The 15,286-nt window shown below is 43.8% G+C and overlaps 1 protein-coding gene across 5 annotated transcripts in view; it reads right to left on the bottom strand.

Annotated features, from left to right (window-relative positions):
* Positions 1–15,286, bottom strand: part of APBA1 (amyloid beta precursor protein binding family A member 1) — a 205,841-nt gene that overhangs the window by 15,901 nt on the left and 174,654 nt on the right. For 4 of the 5 annotated variants that reach the window (XM_074394704.1, XM_003935634.4, XM_074394705.1 and 1 more), the window contains 5 exons: positions 8,979–9,011; positions 7,872–7,958; positions 7,027–7,212; positions 2,639–2,818; positions 125–337 (listed from right to left, as the gene is read on the bottom strand). In XM_074394704.1, coding sequence (XP_074250805.1) covers positions 125–337; positions 2,639–2,818; positions 7,027–7,212; positions 7,872–7,958; positions 8,979–9,011 — 699 coding nt within the window. The remainder of the gene's footprint in view (positions 1–124; positions 338–2,638; positions 2,819–7,026; positions 7,213–7,871; positions 7,959–8,978; positions 9,012–15,286) is intronic. The other variant, XM_010346139.3, reaches the window with a different exon arrangement.

Raw genomic sequence — 15,286 nt, 5'->3', positions numbered from 1 at the left:
TCCACACTTCTTGTGTTTATGTCTTTCTTGGTGCCTGTTCATACACATTAATGATTGGATGGAGGCCACACTTCACATCACTTCAGGTCTACCATAGAAATTAATTTTCCCCATATTCAGGTACCTTAATAATGCTCTGGCAGGTGGACAGAGGCAGGCCCACCAGGCTGGTGCCATTAATGGACATGATCTGGTCACCGATATTCAGCTTCCCAGATTTCTCTGCAGGGCCACCATGCATCATGTTGGCAATGATCACAGTGGGGAGGATGGATCCCCAGCCAGACTCCACAATCACCACACCTAGGATTTCTCCTTTCTGCTTCTCTATGAAAACCTGGAAGGAGAAAGACATTTAGAAAGCCTGCATCAGTAACCATCTGGGGTAGGTAGAAATCAAAGCCTCTTCCCCATTCCTGTCTTGACTAAAGAAAGACACTTTCCTGGGAACTCCAACCCAGAAGAATTCCTGTCTTCTCAGCATTCTGCACATTTGGAGTTTTTAAGAAATGAATTCATCCAATTCTACACTCTTGTAATTCACTTTTGTTTCACATAAGCAAACTTGCCTCAGCGCACAACCATGAGGGTCACCAGTTTTTTTTTGTTTGTTTGTTTTTTGTTTTTTTTAAATTTCTTCAGTCCTCAGTGGCAGGAGAAGGGGATCTGTGGGTGGGTGGTGTGTTATAGTTTCTAGAAATAGCTTTTCAAATTCATGCGCAGGTTCCCCCTCCCACAGTGCTTCACCAATTCTCTCTGACATTTAAGTGTCTTGAATTAAAAATAAATAAACATACAGAAACATTTCTCTGCAAGGAGAAATTTGAGAAAAAAGTGATGCTGAAGTTATCACAACCAAAACGCTGGGTGTGCACAGAGGAAGTGCATATCTTGGATACACAGACTTTTTTACAACCTTCATTGCCAGGCCAGAGAGTACAGAAGTTGATGTTGGATACTTGCACTTGAGGGAGGCCTGCAGAGAGCCACAGAAAGGTAACATACCTACTGGAGCATCCAACAAAGAACATGCATGTGTATTTTTGGAGGGCTTGACAATGTCCCCTTCACAGGTTGGTGTCTGCTTCCCCTAGTTGCTGAAGCTCCTACTCAGCCCCTTCCCTGGAGAACTGTCCTTAGCTGAATGGAAAACATCTGTTAAGGCTGAATTGTGTCCCTGTAAAATTTGTATGTTAAATTCCCAATCCCCAGTGTCTTAGACTGTGCCTTCATTTGGAAATAAAGTATTAACAGAGGTAACCAATTTTAAATGAGGCGATTAATAGGAGCTCTAATCCAGTATGACTGATGTCCTTATATAAGAGGAGGAATGGTTGTCTGTCATGGGTATCAAAAAAATAAGAGGAAATCTGGACATAGAGACATGCATAGGGAAAGCATGATGTGAAGATACCGGGTGAAGAGAGCCATCTACAAGCCAAAGAGAGAGGCTTGAAACAGATTCTTCTTTCATGGCACCCAGAAGGAACCAACGCTACCAACACCCTACTTTTGGACTTCTAGCCACAAGGTCTGTGAGACAATACCTTTCTGTTGCTGAAGCCACCCAGTCCATGGTACTTTGTGATAGCAGCCCTAGAAAATTCATATTACCCCCTGTGTAGTCTTGGCCAATGACTGGCTTGGGGTACAAAGGCTTGCCAGATCCCTTGCTTCAAGGTGAGACAAATCTCTCCTACAATCTGCCCTGGAGCTTCCCTCTGGCTCAGAAGGAAGCTCATGCCAAGGGGACCACACCCTTCCTTGGTGTCCCACCACCCTGCCTCCCACATCCCTTCTGTTCCTTAGGTACTCTCCCAATAAAACTTCCGCAACAAGAATCCCTGCCTCAGGCTCTGCTTCTGGGGAATCTGACCTAAGACACCTGACAGGCCCCAGTGGATCAAATGATCACTTTCTCATTAAAAGTTCTTTTTACCTATGGGATCAAGTCCAAACCTCTCAGCAGGACTTGTAGGCCTTCCAGTCCTGACCCAGACCTCAGGCCCATCTATTTCCTTTCCTGTGCCCACCTCCTGCTCTCGCCAAACTGTACTCCCTCATTTCCCAGATAAATCTGGAGCTTTCTGACCTCCAGGCTTCCAACCATTCCGTAAACCCTATCCTTGGCTTTCCCCTATAATCCCCAGACCTCCAGACCAGCTCGGGTGGCCTCATCTTCTTACAGGCACTTCTGAAGAGCTCATTCTGAAGCCATGAGCCATCCCCAGAGGAGCCCAGCATCTCTTGTCTAAAACCCAAGATCTCTGTTTGTCCAAGTGTAGTTGGCTTTGATTAGTGCTTTTTCAGTACCTTTACCTAGACTGGAGGCTTTGTACAGGCAGATTTCAGGTCCTATCTGCCTCTGCGACCCAAAACTTAGATCAGGATGCCCTTAGCTCAGGATGACCAGGAGCAGAGGATGTGCTGCCTCTGTGTTTACACCTGTCCATGACAGCATTTCACAACAGGGCCCCAAAGCAGGGAACGAGAGATGGGTGTGAGTACCTTCACGATACCCTGCCAATACCTCACTCCTAACCCTTGATCTGCCTTCACTTTCACAGCAGGGTGCCCCACTTTCCAGGACCCTGCCCAGCTGACCCAGCCTGGAGAACAGCTTCAGGAAAGTACCCACATCTTTGCAGTTTTCCGACTTGGAGAAGTGGATCAGGTCATCATTGTACATGTCCTGGGTATTGAGCAGGTCACTATATTCCTTCTGGCTGAGATCTTCGGGGTTAATCCCATTGGCCCTGAGGAATTCCTGGTATGCCACACTAAATGCCTGTCCGATGGACTGTGCAATCAGCTGAGCCTGGAACAGCAGCCAGAGAGGAAAGATGGTCAGCAGGGCAGAGCACTGCTGGAGTCTGAAGAAGTCCTAGACATTACAATTGCTGGGCCAGTGGTTCTATATGGGGCCACCAGTGCCCACCAGGGGCCATTTTCAAATCGACTGGGAGATGGGTGCAGTGGCTCACGCCTGTAATCCTAGCACTTCAACAGGCCGAGGCAGGCAGATCACAAGGTTAAGAGGTTGTGACCATTCTGGCCAACATGGGGAAAACCCATCTCTACTAAAAATACAAAACTTAGCTGGGTGTGGTACATGTGCCTATAGTCCCAGCTACTCAGGAGGCTGAGGCAAGAGAATCACTTGAACCCAGGAAGTGGAGTTGCAGTGAGTTGAATTCCCACCATTGCACTCCAGCCAGGCAACAGAGCAAGACTCTGTCTCAAAAAAAAAAAAAAAAAAAAAAAAAAAAGACTGGGGATGTTTTTGATTATGACAATGATCATAAGGGAGGTACAGGAATTCAATAAGCAGGAGTGAGAGATGCTGAATGTCCTGCCACGCGAAAAACAGCTTGATACAGTGATCAATCATTCTACACCCTGCACCATCTTCACAGATCCCACTGGACATTCATGTATATACAGTACCTGTTTACAGTTATCTGAGTCCAGGATTCAACTCCAATTTATACATAAACACCAAGACTTTGTGTGGCTCTAATACACATTGAACATTTCAAGAATAATACTGTGTAAATTAAGAGAAGATGGTATTTAGCTTCATTCAGTACTTCACCAGGAGGAAGCTTCATGACTTTGGAAAATCAACATTAGTGCTGTTTGGTATCTGTGTTGGTGATAAATCACATCCCTATAACGCTGCACGTTTGCTGTTGTGCATGGTGATTCTGCATGTACTTGTAGACACATACATATTATTTAACCCTCAATTTGAAATGTCAACTAGAAAGTGTTTATGATATCCCACTGCACACTGTGGTCTTCCATATCCAAGCTTAATGAAGTAGGTATAAGCATCTGATTACCTCATTATGCCTTTCAGAATAGTTGGGCCAAAGTATTTATTAATACATATTGTAATATGGTTTTATTTTAGCTTGTTTTCCTCTTATCTTTCCTTTATATCACATTTATGGCCATAATTTGATTATTCTGTGGAAGATATTTTTCAATAGGGGAAGTTATATTAGCTATGAATTTCATTTCCTGATAGTAGTGGGTCATTATAAAATACTGATTGTAGAAAGGGAGTGTTGGGTCTAACAGAGTTGAGAGCTCTAACTGGTCCAACCCTGCATTTGCCAGTTGAGGAGATGGAGGCCCAGAGACACAAAGAAACCTCTCAAGGTCACACAGCTTACAGGGAAGGGGCCGTGGCTTCTGCTCTGGGCTTTGATAGCTTTTCCCTGCATTAAGCACCATATTGATCCAGACAGCCAAGAGCAACTGAGCACTTCTTATGTGCCTATGCTGCAGTACATGCTACACGAGGTATATGCTATGCAAAGTAAATGCTATACAAGGACCATCACTGAATCTGCATATCAGTTCTATGACAGATATTAATGTGACTGGTCCACAATCCTTCACTTGGAATGTTAGAGGCTCTGTTTCAGAATTCAGAACTTCTCTGATTTTAGAAAGGTAGCAGGGTGCAAATACGACATTGTGCTATAACCCCCTTAAGGTCTGGGGAAGTACACAGAGTACAGCAGTATTTCTGTGGCAAAATGTGTAAGATTCAGGGTAAGTTGGACAAATCCTATAAACAGCCTCCTGGCAGGCAAGGCAGGATTATCAGCCAACTGACTGCAAAAATCCCTTTTGTTTCTCAGAGCTTTCTAGACTTTGGAATTGTGGATCTGTATTAGTGTCCCCCCTGGATAAACCAGGATATGGAGGTTGAGGGGTTAAACTGCACACTACCTGAGAAGGGGCCGGGGGCTCAATCCAGAGCCCAGCCTCCTGCCCACCACACCAGACGGCTTCTCTGTGAAATTCCAATGGGCAGAAAAACAAAGCCAAACCAGAAAATCTCTACAGCAGTGTTTTAGAAACACAATCCTAACCTCTACTCCTCTTTCCCCACCTTTCCTAAATGTTGGTAAAAGCACCTTAGTAACAGCAAAATGGGAACTTTCTGTGTGGCTGGCTACGGGAAAAGAAATACTTAACTTTACTCACGGTGAGAATCTGGTGCCTTTTACAAGTCACATCAAGCACTACCACTGTCCACCCTGCTGTAAAACTGGAAGGAATAACGCATTGCTTTTGGCATCAGAGAGGCATGTGTAGCCAAATGGAAAAATATATACCTGGGAATGTGGCCAGTCGATTTCCTGATCATCATTAGTGGATGCCCCTGGTGAATGTACCAGCCACTGAGATTTACGGACTACTAGGCATGCGCCAGACATCGGGCTTTAGCTGCAATATCTATGAGAATGCCACGGCAGCCTGGTGAGGGAGGCACTATCGTCCTACAGGAGGAACTTGAGGCTTAGTAGCTACACAGCTTGGATGAGGAAGGACTCACGCCCATCTTGCCCTGTTCTGGAGCCAAGGCACTCGCCCTGCTCTAGTGAAAGCAAAGTGGTAAGATTCCCAGGTCCACTCTTTTACCTCTTGCCTCTCCATTCATTCCTTTCTTCCCTGATGGACCCAAGGGCACCCCAAGGAGAAGAAACCCCTCCCTATGAGCTCCAGCCAGATGGAGGTGGCAGTGGGGTCTACACTGATCCTCAAGCCTGGTGGGAAGTGCTAACTCCACCGTTTTGCTGGCCTGCAGGACACAGGGGGCTTAAAAGTCCAAATTTACACTCTTTTGGAACTTTCTGAAAACCTCTTAAAACTCATCTTCCCCCTGTTTGCATGTCTGGCCTCAGCTTTACAGGAACGGTTGGGAGAAAAGCAGGCAGAGGCATTTCAAGTTCTCTGTCCTCCCAGTGACCTTGTTCTGTGGCTGCTTTCTAGAGAATCAGACCAGTAAAGGATGGTGACAATAAGTGCCAGCATCTCCCCCAACAGCTCTGGTTCCCCAGAGAAAAAAGCGGGATGGCTGCCGACACCTAACTTCTGGAGGAAGGCAATTTCTGCAGCTAGATGAATGCTCTACTGGAGAAGAATGGCCTCTTTGAAGGAGCTAAGGCTACCAGACACAATCTTTTCTTCACAGATCAGGACTCCGTGCTCCACGTGAGAAACAGAGCTTATTCCTCTGTGTCAGGAGGAATAATGAGCACAGTCAAAAGCAACGGCCCTCAGTGGGTGGGTGAGTTTTCTGCTGCTAAAAATTACTATGGGGCTTTGGCCTCCCCTGGAAGGCGGCTTCTGAGGCCTGCTGAAGCCCAGGATGGCAGGGGGAAGTAGGGGAGCACCTTGGAGCAGCTCAGGTGCGAATGCAGTTTGCAGCTTGGTGGCCTCACTAGCAGCTTGGGTTACAACCCTGAAAGTAGGCCAAATGAAAGAATGGCCTCTGTTGTAAACAAATTTTCTCTGTTGACTACATCACCCAGAGAAATGGAGCTTAGGAATCACTGGCTTTGTGCCAGGAGGAGGAGCTGGTCGTCCTAAGGACTGGGGTGGGCAGTGATCCTGCTGTTTGCTGGGGAGGGGCAGGGATGCTAACTTTCCTGTAGCCCACAGGATGGTCCTGTACCACAAGGAACTGTCCTCTCAAAATGTCCTCATGCTTGGGCAGACCTGCTCAAACCCCTACAGGGGGGCCAAATTCTTCCTACTCTTTACCTCATCCCAAAGTCCCTAATAGCTCACCCTCCCTTCCTGAAAGGGAAATGCAGCTAGTCCCTGCCTCAGGGCCTTTGCACTGACTCCTTCCTCATTCTTACTTGATTTGGGTCTCTGCTCAAAAATCACCTCCTCAAGCCAGGGCTTGGTTGATCACCCTACCTGATATAGCCCCTGTCCCTCCATCCCCAACCCTGTTTTATTTGTCTGTAGAGCACTCTCCGCTACCTAATTTTACATTAAGTATATTTATCTATTGACTTTCTGTCTCCTTTCAGCCATTGTGATGAGTACCCTGTCTGTTTTATTCAGCCTTATGTTGCTAGTGCTGGAACAGTGCCTGACACACAGTATGTGCACAATAAATACATGTTTCCTGTGTGATGAATTAGACTGAATCAGGTTCTGAGAAGTCAAGAGAATGTGACACAGAAGGAGATCCAAGGAAGCCACCCTTACGTCCTCAGACTCAAAGACATGGCAGATCATCTTGTACTGCCTTTTCCCATCCTGGGATGGGTGGGACGTTTCCACGTTCTCCTGGGAGTTGGAGCGAGGCATCCGCCGGCGGGCCATCAGCACAACGATGTTCCCAATATCCGCAATGTAGGAAATGGTCCTCAGTGGGTGGTCCATCATTGTCTCCTGGAGGCAGAAGGAGAGGGCAGGTAAGTCCAGCTTAGCATCTAATGACCCAAGAGAGTACCTGCCACTCCACAGCCGGTCAAATATGGTTCACACACAGGGCGGGCTCGGGAGCTCACTGCAAAGCCCATGCTGAGGGATTAATGGATACCCATTCAGCCCTGAGGGCATTTCCCTTGGGTAACCAATGGTAGGAAATGATCTGTGGCCCATTAAAAGAAATAAGAAATTCCAAACAGTAGAATCTCTTGTGGGGAAGTTAAAAAAAAAAAAAAAAAGACAAAAAATCACAATGGCATGGTTTTCTCTTTTTTTACGTATGTGAATTTATGTGTGATTTTAAACACAACTTCTTAAAAGGTGAATTTGTCCACATTAATGAATCCTCTGATAAAAGTTTCTGAAAATACTAAACATCATCCATGTCTTGGGGTTTTTTGGGGGGCTTTAAGAAAGCAATCCCTTGAATTGTGATCCAGTGGCCAAAGAAAATAAAAAAGAAAGCAATCCCAAACCCCACCCAGCAGCAGGAACTGTGAACACCACCTTCTAGCTTGCTGGGGCCCTGCATCTGGGGACGGCTGCTGTACAGATACATGCATCTCTGCGTTACGATGCCACTAAGCTTCACCCCAGGAAAGGTGGAAGCCAGCTGATACCTGTGTGTCGGCGTTCAGCACTTTGATTCTCTGGGTAGAAATGAAGAGATCCACCTCAGTCATTGGCTGAGACTCGCCTTCAGGAGCCTGAGAAGAAAAAAATGCACCAAGGGAAAGTTTCACTATATTACCCTGACTGACCTAGATGCAGGAGTCAAGTTAGTTCACACACAGAGGCACCAAGACACAGTCACCAGAACAGCAATACAGACTCTAGGGTTAAACTGCCAAAGCTGAAGCTACCACACAGAGGATGGACACATGGACAAGAGTTAGCACCTCTAGGTTATAGGGGAAAATATGGAATCCCCTTCCTTTCTCTGCTACAGAAATAGTAACTTATTGAAGTAGATTTCACTCTTCGAATGATGATGGCAAGTGACCCTCTCTGTAAGGGTTTTGGAGCCCAACAGATTGAAGAAATAGGGCAAAAAACTCATACCAAAAGACCTTGGAGAAGTCACTTAGATTTTGCCTCTGCTTGAGCTGATGGGAGACACTGTTTATAGCAATTGCAAATGAAGCCATTTGGATGCAGTTCTGGTAAGAGGGTCTTTATGTTTACACACCACCACAGCAACACAGAAGCAGTCCTGAAGCCACTCCATTAAGAAAGAGCCCCAATGCCTCAATGTCCCAGGAGTAGTAGTTCGTAAGCACCTAGAAGCTCCACAACCAAAAAGCGCAGTCTGGTTCATTTAGGGCTTAACTCTGCACATGTGTGGTTATTAGCGAGTTTTCATTTTTGCATCCAGCAATCAGACAAATCCACAAATCAAGCATAAGTATAATCGAACAGAATCAAGTCCCTGCCACATCGATGCTCCTGAATGGTTGGAACTTCCATACTACTATACGATTCATTTAGCATCTCCAATCTGCTCCCTGTCGTTCCTCTGAAGTGAAATGACTAATGAGCAACAGAAAACGGCCGCCTTCGGCAACTGAGTTTTGAGAAACGCTGGCTTATGGGGCGGTTCAAAAATAAATCTGAACAAAAACTTGCTGGATGCAGAAAACAAAAACACGAAAATATAAAAAGGTAAAACAGAAACGAATGAAAAGAACAGGCATAACACCAAGCTGATGAAGTTGTTTGTACTGCACCTTCTTCCTGCTTTTGGCTAATTTCTGGGCCATCTGCTTAGCATGGAACAAACAGAGACAGGAGAATAGTTAGAAAGAATTTGCAGAGACTGAAAGTCAAAAAGGGAATTGAGAAACTAATACTGAATAGTGGCATGAAGCGTTTCTGTGGGAGGAGGACTGGCTTTTAAAAATCCCAGTCTAAAGATAATCAATTTCCTAATTCAGAGTTTAGTATGTGGAAGGTGGTGAAGAGAGACAAAGGAAATGTGTTGTGGTGCCTCTTATACTTAATTGCAGTCGATCTTTTCAAAGAACCAAGTTTTGGTTCTGTTAATTTTACTGTACGCCTGGTTTTATATTTCACTGATTTCAGCGTAGATCTTTATTTCCTTCTACTTTCTTTGGGTTTAATTTGCTGACTTCTAAGCTTCCTGAGATAAAAACTTAAATTATGGTTTTTCAAACTTTATTCTGATATTTAAAGCTACAAATCTCCCTCTAAGCATTGCTTTGGATTTCACAGATTTTTTGTGTTTCAATTTAATCAGTTTCATTAATTTTTTTCAAATTTCTACTGTGATTTCTTCTCAGAATCTTGTATTATTTAGAACTGTATTATTAATTTTGATACATTTGGGGATTTTCTAGTTATCTTTTTCTTATTGATTTTGGAATTAATTCCACTGTGGTCAGAGAACACAGTCTGTATGTGAATCTTTTGAAACATGCCGAGGCTTAGCTGCATGGTCCAGCACATGACTGAATCTGGTGGACGTGTCGTGTGGATTTCTAAATACACATTCCGTAGTTGTTGGGAACAGTGTTCGATCAATGACAATTAGGTCAATGAGGTTGGTTAAGAGTATTGTTCAAACCATCTGTGTACTTCCTGGTTCTTTAATCTGCTTGTTCCATCATTTATTGAGTGTGTTAAACCTCCAGCTGTTATGTGGATTTGTCTGTGCATCCTTCAGGTCTGGTCAATCTTTGCTTTATCTTACAGCTATGTTATAAGGTGTGCACACACGTAGGCTGGTATGCCTGCTTGATAAATTGACTCGTTCATTGTTCTCCCTCTTTATCTCCCTCTTTTACTTCTTGCCTTAAATTTGTGTAATATTAATGTAGTTTATACCTAACTAAAAATGGATGTACCATTCTCCCATTTTGCTCACAATTAAAAAACAGCATAGGTGATAAAAGCAGAGAGTGGGGCTGGATTGTTTAAAACCAGGTCCTTGCTCTGCCACTTACTAGCTGTGTGACTTTGACGCAAGCCACTGAACATCTTTGTGCCTCAGTTTCTTCATCTGTAAAATGAAGATAAAAATAGTATCTACCTCACAGGGCTGTTTTGAGGACAAAATGAATACCTGCAAAGCTCTTCAAACAGTACCTCGTACATTCTAAGCACTATATCTGTGTTTGCTGTTATATGATTATAATTGAGCTAGGTCATGATGCAGTTTCTTGGCTTTTGCTAAGACTTGCCATTTATACAGATCTTGTACAAATAATGGTGAGTCAATGGCCAAACTGCAGATGCCGTTGTGGTAATGGGAGTGGGGTGGAGGAAGAACTGCTCTCTCATATTCCTGGGTACTCACCTGGTAGAAAAGCTCCTCTGCTCTCAGCAGCACATCTCTGTTTCATTAGTGACTAAAATATGTTGCCTATACTACCTCATTGTAGAGAAACTGGATGAGTCAGCCATCCATACACCACATAGCAAATCTCCCGGGAAACTAGGGCAACTGCGCTCCCACACAGATGCCCTGCTGCTTTCCACTGGAGGCCATGAGTACACAGTGAATAGTCTGCTCTGAAACAGTCTGAAGGTGGCAACTGTAAGGAGTCATCCTAACTGCTTCACATTACAGTGGGACTATTTCTGCATCTGAGAGGTGACCCTATGCTGATGCTATGCCATGCCACACCACAAGGATTCCTGTGTGGAATCCCAGAGTCCAGCTAGTGATGTTCTGACTGGTGTCAGTTATGATCTGCATAACTGACAGCTGGAAGATCTTTAATGTTTGTTTTTTTACCTCTCCTGAAATGATATGGCAGTAATATAGGAATTTCTATTACTTTGGATACCAAATCCTAACAGCTGTTGGTCAAAATTCTTCAACTCTAGGGAACTAATTTGAAATAACTTTTTCAAAAGAAAATAGGTCCACCTTCACTAGAGTAACCAAATTCTTTTTTTTTTTTTTTTTCCTGGAACTGGTGATGAGGAAGAGGATCCACAAGGCAAACTGAGTTTCATGAAAGGTATTCTGAAACTTTTTTTTTTTTTTTTTTGAGACAAAGTCTCGCACTGTCGCCCAGGCTGGAGTGCAGTGGTGCAATCTTGGCTCACTGCAACCTCCACCTCCCAGGTTCAAGCAATTCTTGCACCTCAGCCTCCTGAGTAGCTGGGGTTACAGGTGCGTGCCACCACACCCAGCTAATTTTTGTAATTTTAGTAGAGACGAGGTTTCACCATGTTGACCAGGCTGATCTTGAATTCCTGACCTCAGGTGATCTACCTGCCTCGGCCTCCCAAAGCTGGGATTACAGGTATGAGCCACTGCGTCTGGCCTGAAACAGTTTTTATGAAATTAAAAATATTCTATGGACTTAAAGTAATACCATCTTTTAAATCACTCATGATATCCAAGTACCCTGAAACAAATTATAATTTAAAATTTAAATATAACATTACAGAAGATGGGAAAGTTGGAGCCAGAATGAGAAATCAGGGTAGCAGAAAGGGGTCCAAGAGAAACACAAGGCCAGCATGCATCTTAAAGCCAGGAATGACAACATCTATTTAAACCCTCGTGTTTCATTGGCTTGATCACAGCTTACCACATGGCAGGGTGTGGTGCAAAGTACAGCACCAACCACCTACTTACTCCATCCACAATGTGCATTAAGTTTCTGCCGTTGTTCAGACACTCTAGGTTAGTCATGCCAGGGATGCTCCTGACTGTTCCATCTTTTCTCTCCCCACTGACATTTACTGAGCACTTGTTATGTGCCAGAATCCTTCAAAGTATTTCACATAGATCAGTGTAAAAGCTTACAACACCCCTGTGAGCTACTACCCTGCTAGGTGGTAAGCCATGATCAATCCCATGAAACACGAGGTTTAAGTAGATGTTGTCATTCCTGCCTATATTATGATATCTTCATTTTTCCAAAGAGGGAAATGTGGTACAGAGAGGCTAATTAACTTGTCCCAGGTCACACAGCTGTGAAGTGGCAGAACAGAGATTCAAACTCTGGTAATCTCACTTCATTGTAAACTATTAGTTGTGCAACTGGGGCAAGCTTGGTCATCTGTAAACTTCTCCATTTGTCTATACCATAGGGTTAACAACACCTACCTCACAAGATTCTCTACCCCATCCATTTTGAGGAGTAAATGAGATTGAGATAATATATTTGACGGGCCTAATACTTTACTGATTACAGACTTCTCCAACTAACATGGGAAATGATACAACTTAGGCAAAGCTGTGACAGAAATTTTACTTCTACAATGAAATCATAATTTTAAGGAAATCATAAAATAATGAAAACATCTGCTCTTTGGGACAGGCTAGTTAAGAGGGACATATGAGTATTTGATAATGAATGCAGCTTGCCAAAATGCATGGACCACAAGATACCTAAACACCATTTGTAATGTAATTGCATAAGCTTCACAAATGTAGGAAGAGTGGAGACACAAACACCACACTCTGGGTGGATGGACAAGAAGCAGTCTCTGTGGTTCAGGTAGGACTCAGCAGGCTACTCTATATTCTGGTTGAAAAGCAGAGAATGAAGTGGGAATGAGAACGGAAGGCAAGGGGAGAGATGCAGTGGAGAGCAAGGAAGACAAGTGAGCTCACTGTGCTGGCTTCCAGTCTGGCCCTCTCTAGACAGGGGGTAGGCATGAGTCCCACATTATAGGGGGAGAGGTGTGTTTCTATCTAGGGCACATTAAAGACTGACAGCACATAGGGCAGAGCCCTCTCTAGAAGTTTCTCCCAAAACATGTTCCAGAGAATACTACCAATAAGACAGGTATCTATCAAACGGTGACAATTAGCAGGCATCTATCACATGGTAACAATGTACTCTGAGCTCAAGTAATTAAGGGAGCTGCTAGTTAACGTGAATGAAATCTCCTTAGTGTAGGACTTCTCAGAGCCATTCAGAGGAAGACATCTGTAGCAAATATCCAAAAAGGAGAACGATTTTCCTGAGCTTATTTGCCATTGGAACTCTGTTAGTGACAAGCACTTAGCCTGACTAGAATACTGCAGGGCACAGCTGGTGGAAAGATGCTTTACACACTGGCAGGTCCACCTTTCTCTAAGGCAGTGGTTCCCAAGCACTGGTGCGCAGCAGAATCTCCTAGAGGGTTTGTTAAAACACAGACTCCTGGGTGCCACCTTCTGAGTTTCCGACTCAGTAGGTTTGGGTTTGGGCCTGAAAACCTGTACTTCTAATAAGTATGTAGGCAATGCTGATGCTACTGGTCCAAGATCATGCTTTGAGAACTGGAGCTCTAATGCAATCCCCTAAGGTATATGGGGGCTCTCTGGAAGGATATTACTTCTCAAAAATGATGAGCAACAAAGGCAGAAAGAATACATCAGGGAGGGACCAAAGACCAAAACCAAAACAATATTTTAAATGGCAGATCACTTCTAATTCTGCTATTGTACTCAGACATGTCATCTCTTAAACTGTGGTAGATGGAAACGCTTTTAAATTTCAGAGCCCTCAGCTTACCTTGTATTATTGTTACCTAACATTCTTTTTGCCTTATTTTTACTGTGAATTTCTCAAGCTCAAGAACTGTGTATCGGTTAATTTTTATTCCCAAGGGCCTATCACAGGATTCTGCACAGCGACAGTTGGCATTTTGGGCCAAATTCCTTTGTTTCTTTTCATATCAAGTAGAAAATACCTGGCCAAACCACAGCTTCACATTCTCTCTCCATGCAGCAATTGAATCTTGTAAATTTTGTTTGTTAAATTGAGAAAACAGTAATTCTCAAAATTGCAAATACAAATCCAATGAGCAATATTCAATTTTGGTGTGCAGTTGGTGCTATGTGAGTGGCAGACACCACAATCGACAAACAGAACAGAAATTAAAGACTGCTTAGAAATGGAAACTCGGCTTCAAGGTCTCAAGGTCGGCGTCTGTTCAGAGATAAAGCACCACAAATACCAGTGTGCATTCACATCCAGCCATGCCCATCTGGTCAAACAAACAACGCAGGAAGAGGAAGAGAGGGACAAAATGGGGTCCCTGCAGGGAGTGAGGGAAGAAGGAGGAATCAGAAAGCAAAGGATGAAACTACCTTTACCTTTGTTTAGGTAAAAGCAAAGGAGAAGCCAGAAATTACTAATCAGCTTGGGGTTAAGGACATTGCTAAATGAATTGCAAAATAAATCCACAGAGCTTTTCTTTCTCGTTCCTTCCTGGATGGATGCTATAAAGTCTGCAGCCTTGCTATGCCCTGCACCCTTTCTGCCAAGATGGCCTAGAATAACTTGTTTTGAAAAGTGAGTCTCTCTTTAGGAAACAGAGTGGCACCATCTTCCCTACAGAGCAGTGTGTCTCAGGCACATATGGGCACCCAGTCCAAGCTCCTTCCACCTGAGCCCAGCCCAGCCTGCTCGGGATCAACACTCTTTGTAGCTTCCCTTTGCATTGATGAAGTCTGTGTCCATGCCTGGACACAGTTACTTTTTGGAGAGTACTGACTTAAACAGGCATCTCCACTGATACTTGGAAAAGGCTTCTGGCTGGGTGTAACGTCAATCAATCTGACCAGCATTTTAATGGATGTAAAAGGAACATGAAGCAGAAAATATTTAATGACAGGCAACAGTTCCTTCCAATGCACAGCCGCACATTGTAAAATGATACTTATAAGTTATAAATGAAATGTAACTATTTAATTTTACCAGTCTATAATGAATTACTCACGCCAATTTGCTTGTAAAAATAAATATATGTTTTCCAGATGCCTATTCTGCTCTAGGCAGGTCTAAAATGTATTTATAATCAGAAAGCCTCTATCTTGCTTGTTCTGATCAACAAAGCCATCTAAGTTTTGGTTCAAATGAACTGTGGAACTTCGGGATACCAATCCTTTGGAAGCTCTGAAGTACAATCTCTGATTTCTTATGAGGTGGTTGGACTTTAAAGAAGGAATCACAACACTATAAGATACCACTCAGGAAATAAGAAAATATAATTCACAATACAATTGGCACTGATGGGCTTTGGTACAGGGATGCTGTACTGTACCCTGCACATTGCTTTA

The sequence above is a fragment of the Saimiri boliviensis genome, chromosome 2, assembly GCF_048565385.1.
Source record: "Saimiri boliviensis isolate mSaiBol1 chromosome 2, mSaiBol1.pri, whole genome shotgun sequence".
Taxonomy (NCBI): domain Eukaryota; kingdom Metazoa; phylum Chordata; class Mammalia; order Primates; family Cebidae; genus Saimiri; species Saimiri boliviensis.
The sequence above is the reverse complement of the archived record's forward strand: the minus strand, read 5'-3'. Positions and strand labels throughout refer to the sequence as shown.